At 50.1% G+C, this 12,771-nt stretch overlaps 4 protein-coding genes across 6 annotated transcripts; 2 read left to right on the forward strand and 2 right to left on the reverse strand.

The window, feature by feature from the left end:
• Positions 1-34: 34 nt before the first annotated feature.
• On the forward strand, positions 35-1,959 carry PV09_00818 (uncharacterized protein). Its single transcript, XM_016353612.1, has 4 exons — positions 35-878; positions 931-1,306; positions 1,356-1,443; positions 1,502-1,959. Exons 1-4 carry the CDS (start codon positions 537-539, stop codon positions 1,779-1,781), a joined length of 1,086 nt encoding a protein of 361 aa, XP_016218765.1. The 5' UTR covers positions 35-536; the 3' UTR covers positions 1,782-1,959.
• A 258-nt stretch (positions 1,960-2,217) lies between these two features.
• On the reverse strand, positions 2,218-4,551 carry PV09_00819 (lysine-tRNA ligase). Its single transcript, XM_016353613.1, has 5 exons — positions 4,314-4,551; positions 2,783-4,196; positions 2,598-2,724; positions 2,475-2,547; positions 2,218-2,422 (listed from the first exon to the last, which is right to left on the reverse strand). The coding sequence occupies exons 1-5, from the start codon at positions 4,466-4,468 to the stop codon at positions 2,302-2,304; spliced, it is 1,890 nt and encodes a 629-aa protein (XP_016218766.1). The 5' UTR covers positions 4,469-4,551; the 3' UTR covers positions 2,218-2,301.
• A 234-nt stretch (positions 4,552-4,785) lies between these two features.
• PV09_00820 lies at positions 4,786-7,432 on the reverse strand. 3 transcript variants are annotated; one of them, XM_016353615.1, is made up of 5 exons: positions 7,074-7,432; positions 6,827-7,011; positions 6,519-6,733; positions 6,332-6,470; positions 4,786-6,271 (listed from the first exon to the last, which is right to left on the reverse strand). In XM_016353615.1, the coding sequence occupies exons 2-5, from the start codon at positions 6,846-6,848 to the stop codon at positions 5,085-5,087; spliced, it is 1,563 nt and encodes a 520-aa protein (XP_016218768.1). In that variant the 5' UTR covers positions 6,849-7,011; positions 7,074-7,432; the 3' UTR covers positions 4,786-5,084. The 3 variants fall into 3 exon arrangements, with proteins under 3 accessions (XP_016218768.1, XP_016218769.1, XP_016218767.1); XM_016353616.1 differs by having other exon boundaries at positions 4,786-5,588; positions 5,649-6,271; positions 6,827-7,432; XM_016353614.1 differs by having other exon boundaries at positions 6,827-7,432.
• Positions 7,433-7,618: 186 nt separating this feature from the next.
• On the forward strand, positions 7,619-12,698 carry PV09_00821 (uncharacterized protein). The gene is made up of 3 exons (XM_016353617.1): positions 7,619-7,999; positions 8,052-8,310; positions 8,365-12,698. The coding sequence occupies exons 1-3, from the start codon at positions 7,905-7,907 to the stop codon at positions 12,613-12,615; spliced, it is 4,605 nt and encodes a 1,534-aa protein (XP_016218770.1). The 5' UTR covers positions 7,619-7,904; the 3' UTR covers positions 12,616-12,698.
• The last annotated feature ends 73 nt before the right edge of the window (positions 12,699-12,771 follow it).

Genomic DNA, 12,771 nt, shown 5'->3' on the forward strand with positions numbered 1-12,771 from the left:
AGCCGCCATTTATTTTCCGACCGTTCTCGCCCTTCGACTACGAAAAAACTTGTTTGAAAGTAGTTTGAGGTTTATATCCTCGTGAAAGCATTGCCTAAAGCAGAAAGAAGCAGAAAACAACCTAAAGCTTAAGTTTCGCCGAGATCTTTAAGAAAGGCCGAGGTGACATCACAAAGCGCTACGCATCTTGTCGATGTACGGTCTTTTAGTGTCCCAAATCACCCTTCCGATTTTTGCATCGTGCACAGCCTTCGAAATGGACTTGGAAATCGCCACACTACGAGCTGTATGCTAATGCACAATGTGGAAACTGGAGGCGCTGACGACATTGTCAGTCAGATGTACGCACATTCAGCAGGAGCCCCAGAGCCTTGAGGGCTATTTATGACGGTCTGCTTCTAACCGTCCGTTCGAATCAATTTTCGCAGAATTTTTTTCCTTTTCGTAGTACACTTCTTGTCAGCCCTATCGTCACCTTGGGCACATCATCTATATCGAAAAGAGTTTTTTTCCCGTTTGAATTTCAGGATTTTACAATGTCTAGTTCCAAAATGCCTGTCTTGCCGGTCACGAATGATGACACAAGGAGCCATCCGCGGAAGGAACGAAGACTTCGTTATCTCTCCTTCATCCCAAACGTAGTACGTAATGAGACTATCGCGTTCCTTGGTGAGTTCGCTGGTACATTCATGTTTCTCTTCATGGCTTTTGCGGCTACGCAAATAGCCAATTCAACGACTCCGCCACCAGCGGATAGCAACGCCTTTCAGTATCCGAATCCTACCAATCTCCTATTCATCTCCTTGGCATTTGGCTTTAGTTTGGCAGTCAACGTTTGGGCATTCTACAGAATCAGTGGTGGTCTTTTCAACCCTGCGGTGAGTGGATTTGATACATTCCCACTTCGACATCAACTAACTTGATGTACAGGTTACCGTCGGCCTCTATATTGTCGGTGCTATCGGTCACGTCCGTGCTATCAGTTCCTTCTTGGCCCAAATAGCAGCTGCTATTTCCTCTGCAGCCGTTGTCTCTGCTCTCTTCCCAGGTCCACTCAATGTGAACACGACACTTGCAGGCCGGACATCCATTGCACAGGGCGTCTTCATCGAGGCCTTCTTGACCGCCGAACTTGTCTTCGTCATCTTCATGCTAGCAGTTGAGAAGCACAAGGCTACGTTCTTGGCCCCGATTGGTATTGGACTAGCTCTGTTCATTAGTGAGATGTGTGGCGTATACTTCACAGGTGGCAGTTTGAATCCAGCAAGAAGTTTTGGCCCAGCTGTTGTGACTCGTCAGTTCAAAGGTTCGTATAAGGAGAACAACACTCTGTTTCGCAGAGCTGACACTTCTAGGCTACCACTGGATTTATTGGGTAGGCCCAGTCACTGGATCTCTTATTGCATCCGGCTTCTACAAGCTCATGAAATATGGCGAGTATAGGTATGCGAATCAACCATCCGCACACCCTTTTCATCTGGAGCTAATAAACGTCATACAGAACCGCAAACCCTGGTCAAGACTTCGATGACCATGAGGCTGAGCTGTTTGATCTTCCAACCACGGCAGCCACTGCCGAGGATGTCGCGCGACCGAATGTGTCTGCTGTAGCTGTACAACGGTCCATCGAATCTCCAGCGACTGGAAGCACTCTTAGTCCAGCTTACAGTGGCGTGCCGCTCAGTACAGCAGAATTTCGGTCTCTCAGCACTCCTGAAGATAACCGAAGGAGCTCAAGCATGACATATGGAGCCGACAACGATGAGGTGGGCAAGAAGTGAGTTTGATCTATTTTTATTTTCTCTAAATTTAAGGCGAATCTTTCTTCCATTATCAATTAAAAATTATCGTAATCTATGCGTGGAGTTGGTGTGGGACGCATGTTTGGTAAATCTCGTTTGTATCTTAGCGGAACTGTAGAGCTAGTAACGACACGAAATGAAAAGCGATGATTTCTCATTTTGATGCTCTCTCTGCACGAATTTGAAGTTGCGGTGTTCTTCGCCTAGAATGAGTTCCAGTTGCGTCAAGCCTTCTTTGCTTGTTTTCGAACCAACCAAAAATATTATTCTTAAAAAAAATCAGCGAGAAAGATCGATTGTATGGGATCGATGGGAAGCCAAGTTTGAAGCCAAGTTCGACAAGTATCAAGGAGACGCTTATATTTGAGAACTCCTCTGTCCATCTCAGCAATCTCACCTACTGGCACAACCGTCATAAAAAAAATCTTTTGATTGTATTTCTCTATCTAAATATTCTCAGCATGAAAAAGACCTGTAGTTTGATTTAGCACTGCCCAATCTATTTGTGTGGAATGCCTTCCACGGGCATAGGCTGAACGTCAGTGATTTCGGCTGCAGTCTTCTCTGCCGGTCGGCTCGTGTCATCTTTCATGAACGGAAATGTGAGCACTTCCTTGATCCTGGAGAGTAGTGTTAGCAAACGAAAATCACATGCGAGCAGTGTTCTATTACGAGTAGTGATTTGTCAAAAACATAACCAGGCGGTCGATACCGCAACCCCAGCCTCCGGTCGGTGGCAGGCCATCTGTTTGATGTTAGCTTGTGTTGTATAAAACATCTATGTATTGCACTCACATTCCAATGAAGTGCAGAACGTCTCATCGACTAACTGTGCTTCGTCATCACCAGCTTCCTTTTGGCGTGCTTGCTCCTCAAAGCGCAGTCGCTGATCGAAAGGATCGTTCAATTCCGTGTAGAAGTTCTACGGTCATCATGTTAGCGCAGTGTTTTTGCTTTCACATAGCCAGGGCAGTTCGTACGCAAATCTCTTTCTTACAGACAAATGCTTCAGCACGCTCGCACAGACCAGGGCGCGAACGATGGTACTTGGCTAAAGGTGACATCATCTGAGGATGGCCGCAGATGAATGTCGGGTTTATGCAAGTTTCTTCGATGAACTCTCCAACAAGCTTGTCGATCATCCTGGCGTTCGTTAGGGGTGGACTACATTCTACCTTCGTCTTAGCTAGGATCCTGCGGAGGAAGGCGTTCGTTTCCTCAGTGTGAAGCTGATCACCCGGAGGGAACTTTTCTCCGCAAGCCTCTTCAAGAGCTGGGATCATATCAACACGTCGCCATGGTGCTTCCCAGTTCACCGTGTACTTTTCGCCTCCTTGCGTCGTGAACTCCGTGATGTAGCCTCCAGTAACTTCCTTGACGAGTGAAGATATCATGTCCTCAGTCAATTTGAGCACATCTTCGTAGTCTGCGTATGCCCAATAGAATTCACAAGTAGTGAACTCGGGATTGTGAGTCAAATCTATGCCTTCATTTCGGAACTGTCGTCCTATTTCGTAGACCCTATTAAGGCCGCCTACAACCAGCATCTTGAGGTACAGCTCAGGCGCGATACGCATAAAAAGGTCCATGTTCAGCTCATTGTGGTGTGTGATAAATGGCTTGGCAGTGGCCCCTCCAGCAATCTTGTTCATCATGGGTGTCTGGACCTCGAGGAAGTCACGCTTGTCGAGGTAGCTCCTGATGTACTTGACTATCTTGGTCCGCGTGACGAATGTGTCTCTCGTGCGTCGATTCATGATCAGATCCAAGAAACGCTGGCGATACCTTGTTTCCTGGTCTCGGAGGCCAAAATGTTCGGACGGAAGCTGATGCAAACACGGTGTCAAAAGTTGAACGGACCGCGCAAAGATCGAAAGTTCGCCGGGCTTGTCCTTGTTCTTCTCGCCTTGAGGATCTGTGCGGCCAGGGAAGCCAACAATACCAATAATGTCGCCGCGCTGGAGGTGTTCATGCTCTTGCACGAAATTCTGGGGGTCCGCTGAGTGGTCCGCCTGTGCCACGACCTGCACTGTCACGCCTTCGTCCTGGCACACATAGAACCTAAGCTTGCTGCCAAGCTCTCTCTTAGACAGAATCCGCGCGCCGAGTCTCAGCTCGACCGACTGGTCATACTCGCCGCGCTTGAGGTGCTGGTACTTGTCCACAAAAGTTCGTATGTCCAGCTCGGTGTGGAACTTGTGTGGATATGGATTGGGGTTCTTAGTTTCGAGCAGGTGCTTGATCTGACGGCTGCGCAGCTCAAAGTATTGGTTTGGGTTCAGATCGCTCATGTCGACCTTGTCTGACTTCTTGGAAACCTCCTTCTTGGGAGCTGCTGCCGCCTTTGCGGCCTTCTTGGCAGCAGCCTCGCGTGCCTTCACTCGCTTCTTGTATCTGAACCACACCAACAGTCGTTAGAGATGAATCAATCGCAGAGCATGAGATATTGATACACGATACCACAACCAACATTTAAACATACATATGCAAACAACTAACTCACTCACTCACTCAGTCTTGCTCACGCGCTCACCTGTCTCTTCGTCAAGGACCAAGTTCGGCGCAGTACCTCCAGAAGCCCCCGCCTGTTGCGAAGACTCGCCAATGGTTGCATTTTTCACGGCGTCGACAACGCCGGCTACGGCATCCTTAGCTGTGTCCGCCATAGTTATTTTCCACTTGCTAGTGTCTCGTGTGTTATGGTGCTGGGCACTTAAAAATTTTGCATTTGAAAGAGAAAAAAAAAGAGTTTTGCGGGGTGTGGTGTTGATGTGGTGCGAAACCCTGTCCCACTTGAGTCACAGTTCTGCTCTGGGACGTGACTCAATATTCTCGCCGCGGTTCTGCCTTCGCCCTGCGGATCGCAAGGTCGGACCACACGACCTGGTAAGTGCGGATAAGCACGTTAGTTAGGCAGAAACATACACGTCGAAGGGCTGCATGGCTTGTGGTTGCAGAGTCGACTGAAGACTGCAAACGACTACGAGAATATTCTTCTGGAATTGCCACTTCATTGCCGGACTAATCGAGACCTCTACCGTGTGCGCCATAGGAATACCCTCACTGAACATCAACTGCAGGGGAATATCTTCAACCTTGTGCAAACCATATATATGACTCGCTCCTTGCCCTCCATACAAGCTGTGTATCTCGCCTCACCACTCGGAAATGCAATCCCATGAAAAACGCCAGACAAAAGACAAAGTAACACAACCAAACATGCCTCTCTCTTTGTGTTCCTCGAGAGAGCTTTGGAACGAGTGCCAAGGTAAGCGGTTTAGCTTAGCCGAAAAAATTGTCAGGTAGAGACATAAGCCCAGCCAGCATGGCAACCCCGCCAAACGCGAAGGCACCAAGGTGAGTAACGATGCTGGAGCGAAGTCGCTTCTTTGGGCGATGCGGCACAGGAGGGGTAGTAGACCTAGATACCTCCTTGCTCTCAGCGGCCTTAATTTTGACTTCCGTCAAAGCATTATGTGACTGTCCTCCGCTCGACTCAGTATTACCACCTACGTCCCCGTTCTGAGTAGGATTGTCGATCAAATGCTCAGCCTCATAAAGCTCGTCCGCTTTTCGCTTCGTGCCTATGGTCGGAGTAGGGTTGATGATGCTCCTGATTGACATGTCGTTTTTCGTAGAACTCTCATGCGTGTTCTGGAGTAGCTCCTGCGTAGTGACCGTAATTGACGGCAGAACCGAAGAGGAGGTCTGTGCAGACACTGGAAACATGTGGGACACATAACCCATATTGTCTTGAGTCTGGCCGTCATCTGATACACCAAATGTCTGCTCCAACTTAGTCGTTTCTCCTCCTAAGGATAAGTCGTCGAAATCGTAGGAACTCACTATGCCACTGTATACCTCTGGTGGCTGGGCAAATGGGCCATCACGATAATGGTTGTATGTCGAGAGCTTAGGTTGGATCGTCGGCAGTTGTGACAAGTCGTCCATCGGCGGCAGCTGAACTTGCTGCTGAGGAACATAGTCTTCATAGGTAGGCGGAATGTAAGCCTGCGACTGTCGCGTGTGTATTGACTCGTCACTAGTTTTGAAATCTGGCCCGTCATAAACGATCTCTTCCTTGTCCATTTCTTGTGCTTCCTCGATCTCAAGTTCCGCGTACGTATCCTGGACAACGGGGACGTCGGGTGACGGTTCGTATTCTTCTGAAGCACCCCTCGATGCGATGCCGTTGGCAACAGGTGCTTGCGCAGGAGCATTTTCATCGGTAAACGGACTGTTCATGCCACCATGTAATGTGCTCGTTCGTGTAGTCTTCTCCTCACCCCAGCCTGGTGGGGATGAGTGAGAGTCTGTAGAGCCCACGGCGCTGTTAGACTCGTCCACATCAGACTCTTCCGACTCTTCCGGTACGCTGATGCTGCGGCCCGTTGAGGAAGACAAAGACTCTGTTTGTGGACGTTGCAAGTGTTCGATCGTGACCTTGTAGACTGGAGGATCGTATTCATCTACAGCAGAAGTTAACCGATAGATCGAACCCAACATGTCGCTTGGGAAGGGATATGCACCAGTGCCTCTCTGAACCTTGTTGCCAAACTGAATCAAATCACCACTGCTGATCTGTCGTCTGTCTCTCGGCTTGATAGGAGTGTTGTTGACGAATGTCCCGTGGGATGAGCCAGCATCCTCGAGGTAAACACACGAAGCCTGTACGCAGTTAGATAGCGTTTCCATCTGTGACATCGGGTGTCGTACATCAAACAGGTTGCTCTTCTCGATGGTGAGCACAGCATGGTTGCGTGAAATGACCGGGTTGCTGATCCACATGTTGTCTTTTGCTGGTATGAGCTGTTTCCGCTCTGTCTTGCTCGCTCTGCCTATCTGTATTGGACCACAGGACGACTCCGAGGAAATGACGCGTTTGGTCAGAGCATCCTCGCCCTTTTGGAGCGTCATCGTCACTTTGGTTTCTGTATGCAGGTCAGCCTGCGTTCTTATCGGGGCAGTGGTTCGGCAAGGCTGAGCCCCAGGCCGAAGCTCGCCTGGGCTTCGATGCCGCATACCGCGAGAAGAAGGAGACGCCATCTCTGTCTACGCTGCGTCCGAGGACAGAAACTCAGAGCAAAGGTTGGTATGGTAGATTCGGCGGGATGAAGAGGTGGTGAGGGCGGGAGTCGAGTCGCAGGTACGAGCCAGGTGGGGTCGTCCCTCTCAGGCCAATCAAGACGGTAGTGTAACCTTCGGGGCTCTGGCATGTGTCAGCCCATGGAACGCAAGCTCGAGCGCACGCCACAGATCGAGCAGACGAACACGAATGGGCCGAAGACGATGCGACTATGTGAGGATTGGAAAAGCTGCGTTCAGGACAGGACGACAGTCAGACAGCTTGGGTGCGTTGGCCGGCTGCAGACGTGCATGGGGAGGAGCAGCAAGACCCTTGATGTGATCAGCCCCACAAGCCCGTCGAGAGGAAGAATGCGAGGTGCGCACGAGAAGAATCGAGTCCGGTCGATGGTCGTGACGATTGCGGCGGCGTCGTCGGTGTGACTCGGTTGTGGGAAGCCTACAGGCACGGCGGGTTCGACGGCAAAGGCAAAGAGCGCAGGCTACGCTGCCAGGCTGGCGAGATTGTCCGAACAACAGGTGTCGCCTGGGGAGCTCGACTGTCCACGGGAGTCACGGCGATCTTCCTGCTCATCGCCGGCCGTCAGTCTCTCCTGTATCCAGTCTAGCGTCTTGAAGAGTCTATCGATAAGCGTCTTTGCGCTACGACGAAGACGACCAAGTGGCTGCGGGCCCGTGCAAAGCATGCATCAAATTTCTTATACTGCTCTCCGGTCATTGACTTGCACCACTGCAACTCGATTCTCTCGACCACCATCCCGACCCCCCGAGACCGCTCTCGTTTGCTTCGCGTCCCTTTCCGTGAGGCCGTGAAAGTCCTGGCGAATTCCCCCGCGCCCAGCCTGAAGCTTCCCTTGAGTGCAGACCACCAACTATGGTGGGACACCCACGAATTTCTTTCTTGTGGCGGTGACATTCGGGTCTCTGTGAGGAATAAGAACCGCGTAAAGCTTGTCTCGACCACACTGTCGTGAAGTCTAAAGACGGTGTTCCGGTTCGACTCCCGCATTCGCCAAGATGTACAAACTCATGCCTATGCCGGGTCTTGAACCCAAACTTCAGGTCAGAGATGATACGCCCATGCGCATTGGCGCCCTCGAGTTCGGTATCATGTAGGAATCGCCTGATCTAGTCCTGCGCTCTACGCGGGCTAACGCCATCCAGGTCCCCGGAAGACATCGAACTGCAGGCCGAGACGTTGGAAATTTCAGATCGCAATCTGTATGATCTTTCCCCGCCTGGTCCGACGCAGTTCGGCCCGCTGGACAAGCGACTAGGACCCCAGAAGGGTGAATTTTGCGAAGTGTGTCGTGAAGAGCAAAAGAGTTGCAATGGCCACTGGGGCTACATTGCGCTCGAGCTGCCGTGCTTCCATGTCGGCTTCCTCGGCTTCACTCTCGAGATCTTGAACTCGATCTGCAAGGTAAGCTACACGTATCAGCTGCTTCTTTCCGAGCAGGTTTTCACCACCTAACAGTCTTGCTCTCGTATACTGCTTCCCGAGGATCGTCGGCGACATTACATGTCAAGTGTTCACCGCTACAAGACCGACACTTTCCTACGGAAAGGCACTATCAAAGCGATTCGCGCCGAATGCTCGAAAATTAAGATTTGCACTCGTTGCGGAGCCTCAAATGGCCCGGTGCGTAAGGTAGCCGGCCACACGTGCAAGATTATCCATTTGCACTTCGACGCGTTTGAGAAGTCAACAGCGAAGAAGAAGGTGCCACCTCGAGATAAGGTCATCTTGGACTTGCGCACGCAGGCTTGGAAGAGGGGCCAAGAAGGATCGGAGCGCTTGCTATCAAAGCTTATGGACGATATGCCCGCGTATAAGGTGCATCGTATTTTCTCAAGAATTCCCGACATAGACTGCGAGCTTCTTGGGATCGACTCCTCAAGAGGTCGGCCCGAGTCGTACCTCTGGACTTATCTACCTGTTCCTCCGACCAACATTCGTCCATCTGTGCCTGGAGACCAAGGTACAACGGAAGATGACTTAACGACCAAACTCAGTGAAATCGTGGAGATTAACACACGCTTGCGGGCCGCGATTGAGACGAGTGAACGCGTCGAGAACTGGATGGAATTGTATGAGAAGCTACAGGACTATATCGCAATGTATATCAACAGCAATGCGCCCGGTCTTAATAAAACAGAATATGGCAAAGCAATTCGTAGCTTCTGCTCTCGGTTGAAGGGTAAGCAAGGTCGCTTCCGTGGTAACTTGTCCGGAAAGCGTGTCAACTTTTCTGGAAGAACGGTCATCGGTCCAGATCCGAACTTGTCGGTCGAACAGGTCGGTGTACCACAGCACATCGCGAAAATCCTCACCTATCCTGAAAAGGTCACACCACACAACCTTCAGCGGCTTCGTGAAGCTGTCATGAACGGACCTGACAAGTGGCCTGGCGCTAATCAAGTTACAAAAGTCAAAGGCCACATCATCAAGCTAGGTATCGTTAAGGCGTTTCGTGGCAATGATCGGTTGATACAGGAGGCAAACAAGCTCGATATCGGTGACACGGTCGATCGACATCTCATAGATGGAGACATTGTTCTCTTCAATCGGCAGCCATCACTACACAAGCTCAGTATTTTGTCGCACTTGGTCAAAGTGCTGCCTGGCCGGACTCTGCGTCTCAATGAGAGCGTTTGTAATCCATACAACGCCGACTTTGATGGAGATGAGATGAACATTCACGTTCCCCAGACCGAAGAAGCCCGAATAGAAGCACGGGAACTTATGGGCGTTAAACATAACTTGGTCACACCTAAGAACGGAGCACCTATCATTGCGCCCATCCAGGATTTTATCACTGGTGCGTATTTGCTCAGCCTGAAGGACACGTTCTTTGACCGTGGCCAATTCTCCCAGCTCATGTGCCAAATGTTTGATGCCGACGGTTTTGACAATCCCGAAACTGGCCGCAGGGAAAACTATTATATTCCCCCTCCTGCGATCATGAAACCAAAGAGATTATGGACTGGCAAACAATTGCTCTCGGTCCTGTTACAACCGAGCAGGCAGAGCAAGATCAAGATCAATCTGGATGGCCCCTGTAAAGGTTACAAAAAGGATAAAGATGCGCCATATCCGGGTGCGCCACGAGACTTGTTCCCTGATGATCAGTGGCTTGTCGTACGCAACTCGGAGATTCTCGCGGGAAGATTGGACAAGACCATCATTGGCGACGGTCGAAAATCGACACTCTTCTACGCGCTGCTAAGAGAGTACGGATCCGACCACGCAGTTAAAGGCATGAACCGGCTGGCAAAGTTATGTGCCCGCTTCTTAGGGAAACAAGGCTTCTCTATTGGCCTTGGAGATGTCACGCCGACTGCTGTCTTCAACGAAGCGAAACAGCAACTTGTGGACGAGGCTGTCCGCAAAGCTCATAACATCATCGTTCAATTCACTAAGGGTACATTGGCACGCGATCCAGGTTGTGATGCTGAGCAAACTATGGAGAACAAGGTATCCCAAATCCTCAGTAGTATCCGTGACGAAATTGGCAACCGCGCCTTGGAGCTTCTCAGTCCCTACAATGCTGCGGTCATCATGGCCAAATCTGGGTCAAAAGGTTCCAACGTCAACGTCTCCCAGATGGTGGGTATGGTGGGCCAGCAGGTTATTGGCGGAAAGCGTGTCGTGAACGGCTTTCAGGATCGGACGTTGCCTCACTTTCGAAAAGGCTCAAGAGAACCGGCTGCAAAAGGCTTCATTTCAAACAGTTTCCATTCGGGGCTACACCCTACAGAGTTCATATTCCACGCCATGTCCGGTCGTGAAGGTTTGGTCGATACTGCGGTCAAAACTGCCGAGACTGGTTACATGTCTCGGCGATTGATAAAATCTTTGGAAGATGCACATATTGTCTACGATCAGACTGTACGAGACTCGTTTGGGGGCATCCTTGAATTTGCTTTTGGTGATGACAATCTAGACCCCGCTGAACTCGAGGGTCAGGGCAAACCCGTCAACTTCGATCGGACGTGGCTTCAATCAGTGTCGAGCACGCACAATCCCGACGATGTTGGTTTGACACCTGCAGAGATTCAGGAGCTCACCGAAAAGTTGCTCCGAGAACAAGATAAGCATTATCGCGAATTGTCGTTCGAAGAAATGCTGGCGGGTGCTAGTGAAGCAAATGCAGGTCCTGAAGCATACAATAGTTCTCGGCACTTTTTGCAGGACATGCTCAAATACATCGTTAACAAGGCTCAGGGTTTGCACAAACTGTACCAACAGTACATGGTCTATTCAGATGCTCGATACGATGGTGCTACAGCATCTACACCAGCGGATCAGAAGATCTTCGAGAAGTTCGCTCAAGTGTCTGCTGGTATTGATCCGGCTAAAAATCGAGCCAGCGTAGACAAAATTTTGAAGGTCACGAAGCGAAATCTCGAGACATTTATCAAGGCTTGCTTCGTGAAGTACGAGAAAGCGAAGGTGCAGCCAGGACATGCTGTTGGGGCAATAGCGGCGCAATCAATTGGTGAGCCGGGCACTCAGATGACACTCAAAACCTTCCATTTTGCTGGTGTTGCTGGTATGAGCATCACACAAGGTGTACCGCGAATCAAGGAAATCATCAATGCCGCTAAAAAGATATCTACGCCCATCGTAACAGTCAGGCTAGAGAACGCATATTCAGCACAAGTTGCTCAGATCGTAAAAGCGCGTATCGAGAAGACCTATCTGAGAGACATTGCTGAGTATGTTGCGGAGAACTGGACACCGACAGGTGGCTATATTACAATCAAATTCGATCTCGAAACGATGCAACGCTTACAACTGGACCTCAACATGAGAGAGATTGCTCTTGCTATCCTGAGGCATCGTGGCCTCAAGCTCAAACCTGAGAACATACAACTTTATGGCACTCGCCATATTCGGATCACTCCTCCGGAGCCGGCTGTATCTAAAGCAGACCTCGATTACAAGCGTGTTCTTGACGATGAAACAGGGGGTGATGTTGTTCGTCGTGTCAGTGCTCGTCGCAAGAAGCCCACCGATGAGTACCACATTATCCAAGACTTGATGCGCAGCGTTCTCGATGTAGTGGTCGCAGGTTATCCTGAAGCTAATCGTGTCGTAATCAAGAAGATCGATGCCGCAGAGCGTGAGAGCAAGCGCAAGAAGAAGACCGGTAAGCCGAAGCAGGATAAGTTCTATCTGTATGTGGAAGGTTATGGTCTCAAGAAGGTCATGAACACTGAGGGCGTGAACGGCCTCAAAACGCGAACCAACTCAGTGTTGGAAGTCTTCGAAACCCTGGGTATTGAGGCAGCGAAGAGCGTCATCATCTCCGAAATTAAGGAGGTTATGGGGTCTATGGATATCGACAATCACCACATCCAGCTCCTTGCCACGACCATGACACGCTTTGGCGAAATCACAGGGATAACCCGCTTTGGCCTCGCCAAAACACGTGACAGTGTTTTGCAGTTGGCCAGTTTCGAGAAGACGCCTGATCACTTGTTCGAAGCAGCGAGTGGGATGAAAACGGATCGCATTCAGGGAGTTAGCGAGAATATCATCATGGGTCAACCTGTGAAGCTAGGAACAGGGCTGGCGAATGTGGTAATGCCGTTGAAGCTGGATACGAACTTCGTCCAGCGACGGGATCCTTTCCTGTCGGTTGGCCGGAGTGGTGTGAATGTGTCACAGGGACAAGGCCAGGCTTTCCGCATAGGAGAGCGAGTGCGCAGTGTACATTAGATAAGCCTAATCTAAAATAGAGAGATTCTGTAGTGGCAGAAAGCTTTTTGAGTCTATTATAATAAACAGACACATTCGTCAGATCACAAGAACCATTCAACGCGGAATTAAAAAAAAAAAAAAAAAAAAAAAAAAAAAAAAAAAAAAAAAAAAAAA

Source organism: Verruconis gallopava (assembly GCF_000836295.1).
Source record: "Verruconis gallopava strain CBS 43764 unplaced genomic scaffold supercont1.2, whole genome shotgun sequence".
NCBI lineage: Eukaryota > Fungi > Ascomycota > Dothideomycetes > Venturiales > Sympoventuriaceae > Verruconis > Verruconis gallopava.

Bases quoted from the DNA above. Each gene is read 5' to 3' on its own strand.
- PV09_00819 (XM_016353613.1), bottom strand. From the start codon at position 4,468: ATGGCGGACACAGCTAAGGATGCCGTAGCCGGCGTTGTCGACGCCGTG. The intron at 4,197-4,313 runs GTGAGTGAGTGA...GGTGTGGTTCAG, and splicing joins GAGCGCGTGAGCAAGACTGA to ATACAAGAAGCGAGTGAAGG. The intron at 2,423-2,474 runs GTAATAGAACAC...ACTACTCTCCAG, and splicing joins TTTTTGACAAATCACTACTC to GATCAAGGAAGTGCTCACAT.
- PV09_00821 (XM_016353617.1), top strand. From the start codon at position 7,905: ATGTACAAACTCATGCCTATGCCGGGTCTTGAACCCAAACTTCAGGTC. The intron at 8,000-8,051 runs GTAGGAATCGCC...AACGCCATCCAG, and splicing joins GCCCTCGAGTTCGGTATCAT to GTCCCCGGAAGACATCGAAC. The intron at 8,311-8,364 runs GTAAGCTACACG...ACCACCTAACAG, and splicing joins TCTTGAACTCGATCTGCAAG to TCTTGCTCTCGTATACTGCT.
- PV09_00820 (XM_016353615.1), bottom strand. From the start codon at position 6,848: ATGGCGTCTCCTTCTTCTCGCG. The intron at 6,734-6,826 runs GTATGCGGCATC...ACCTGCATACAG, and splicing joins GGCGTCTCCTTCTTCTCGCG to AAACCAAAGTGACGATGACG. The intron at 6,272-6,331 runs GTGCATATCCCT...CTTCTGCTGTAG, and splicing joins CAAGGTTCAGAGAGGCACTG to ATGAATACGATCCTCCAGTC.
- PV09_00818 (XM_016353612.1), top strand. From the start codon at position 537: ATGTCTAGTTCCAAAATGCCTGTCTTGCCGGTCACGAATGATGACACA. The intron at 879-930 runs GTGAGTGGATTT...CTTGATGTACAG, and splicing joins GTGGTCTTTTCAACCCTGCG to GTTACCGTCGGCCTCTATAT. The intron at 1,444-1,501 runs GTATGCGAATCA...AACGTCATACAG, and splicing joins ATGAAATATGGCGAGTATAG to AACCGCAAACCCTGGTCAAG.